Source organism: Papaver somniferum, unplaced genomic scaffold (assembly GCF_003573695.1).
Source record: "Papaver somniferum cultivar HN1 unplaced genomic scaffold, ASM357369v1 unplaced-scaffold_137, whole genome shotgun sequence".
Lineage (NCBI taxonomy): Eukaryota > Viridiplantae > Streptophyta > Magnoliopsida > Ranunculales > Papaveraceae > Papaver > Papaver somniferum.
In genome coordinates, this window is record NW_020622934.1 from 18,567,638 (window position 1) to 18,568,606 (window position 969).

Consider the following 969-nt stretch of genomic DNA (forward strand, 5'->3'; position numbering starts at 1 on the left):
ATGATTTCAAAGCCACTGTCACATTTAGCAACTCTTGCCCAGCATGTAGTCAGTTTAGTTAATGATCTGTTTTGGGCTATCCGAGGAGGTGGTGGAGGGAGCTTCGGGATCGTTCTTTCATGGAAGATCAGATTAGTTGATGTTCCACCCACTGTCACTCTTTATTCAGTAAAGAAATCCCAAAAAGATGGTGCAACTCATAAGTGGCAAGAAGTTGCGCACAAGCTTCCGCAAGAGGTCTTCCTTGACGTGGATTTAATTGCGGTGAATGCTACCGGGATTAACAAAACACTCCTAGCTTCATTCAACTCGGTATATCTCGGGGGTGTTGACAAGTTTGAGATTGTGATGGAAGATAGATTTCCTGAGATGGGATTGAAGACTAAGGATTGCATTGAGATGAGTTTGTCTGGAATCTCTGGATACCCTTTAAATGTTACACCTAAAGTGTTACTAAATCAGACACAACCAAAGACATTTTTTAAGATAAAATCTGATTATGTCAAAGAACCCATTTCTGAAATTGGATTACAAGGGCTATGGGAGAGACTGCTAATCGAGGAGCTGACGTTTTTGACCTTCATACCTTATGGTGGAAGGATGAGTGAGATTTCAGAATCTGCGTCCCCGTTCCCGCATAGAAGTGGAAACTTATTCAAGATCATATATTTGGTGTCTTGGGATGAGAAACCGGACCATGCATCTGAAAAGTATATTAGTCGTGTTCGAAATTTGTACAAGTACATGACTCCGTATGTTTCAAAATCACCGAGAGAAGCATATATCAATTACCGGGATCTTGACCTGGGTCAAAACAGTAAGAATGGCAAAGCAAGTTACTCACAAGCAAGTACCTGGGGACGCAAGTATTTCAAGAACAACTATAAGAGATTAGTGCGTGTGAAGGGCAAAACTGATCCAGATAATTTCTTCAGACATGAACAGAGTATTCCAAGTATTGCATATTAA

The 969-nt window shown here is 40.8% G+C and overlaps 1 protein-coding gene across 1 annotated transcript; it reads left to right on the plus strand.

Annotated features, from left to right (window-relative positions):
• LOC113334635 (berberine bridge enzyme-like 26) lies at positions 1-969 on the plus strand. Its single transcript, XM_026580844.1, has one exon. It carries the CDS (start codon positions 1-3, stop codon positions 967-969), a length of 969 nt encoding a protein of 322 aa, XP_026436629.1.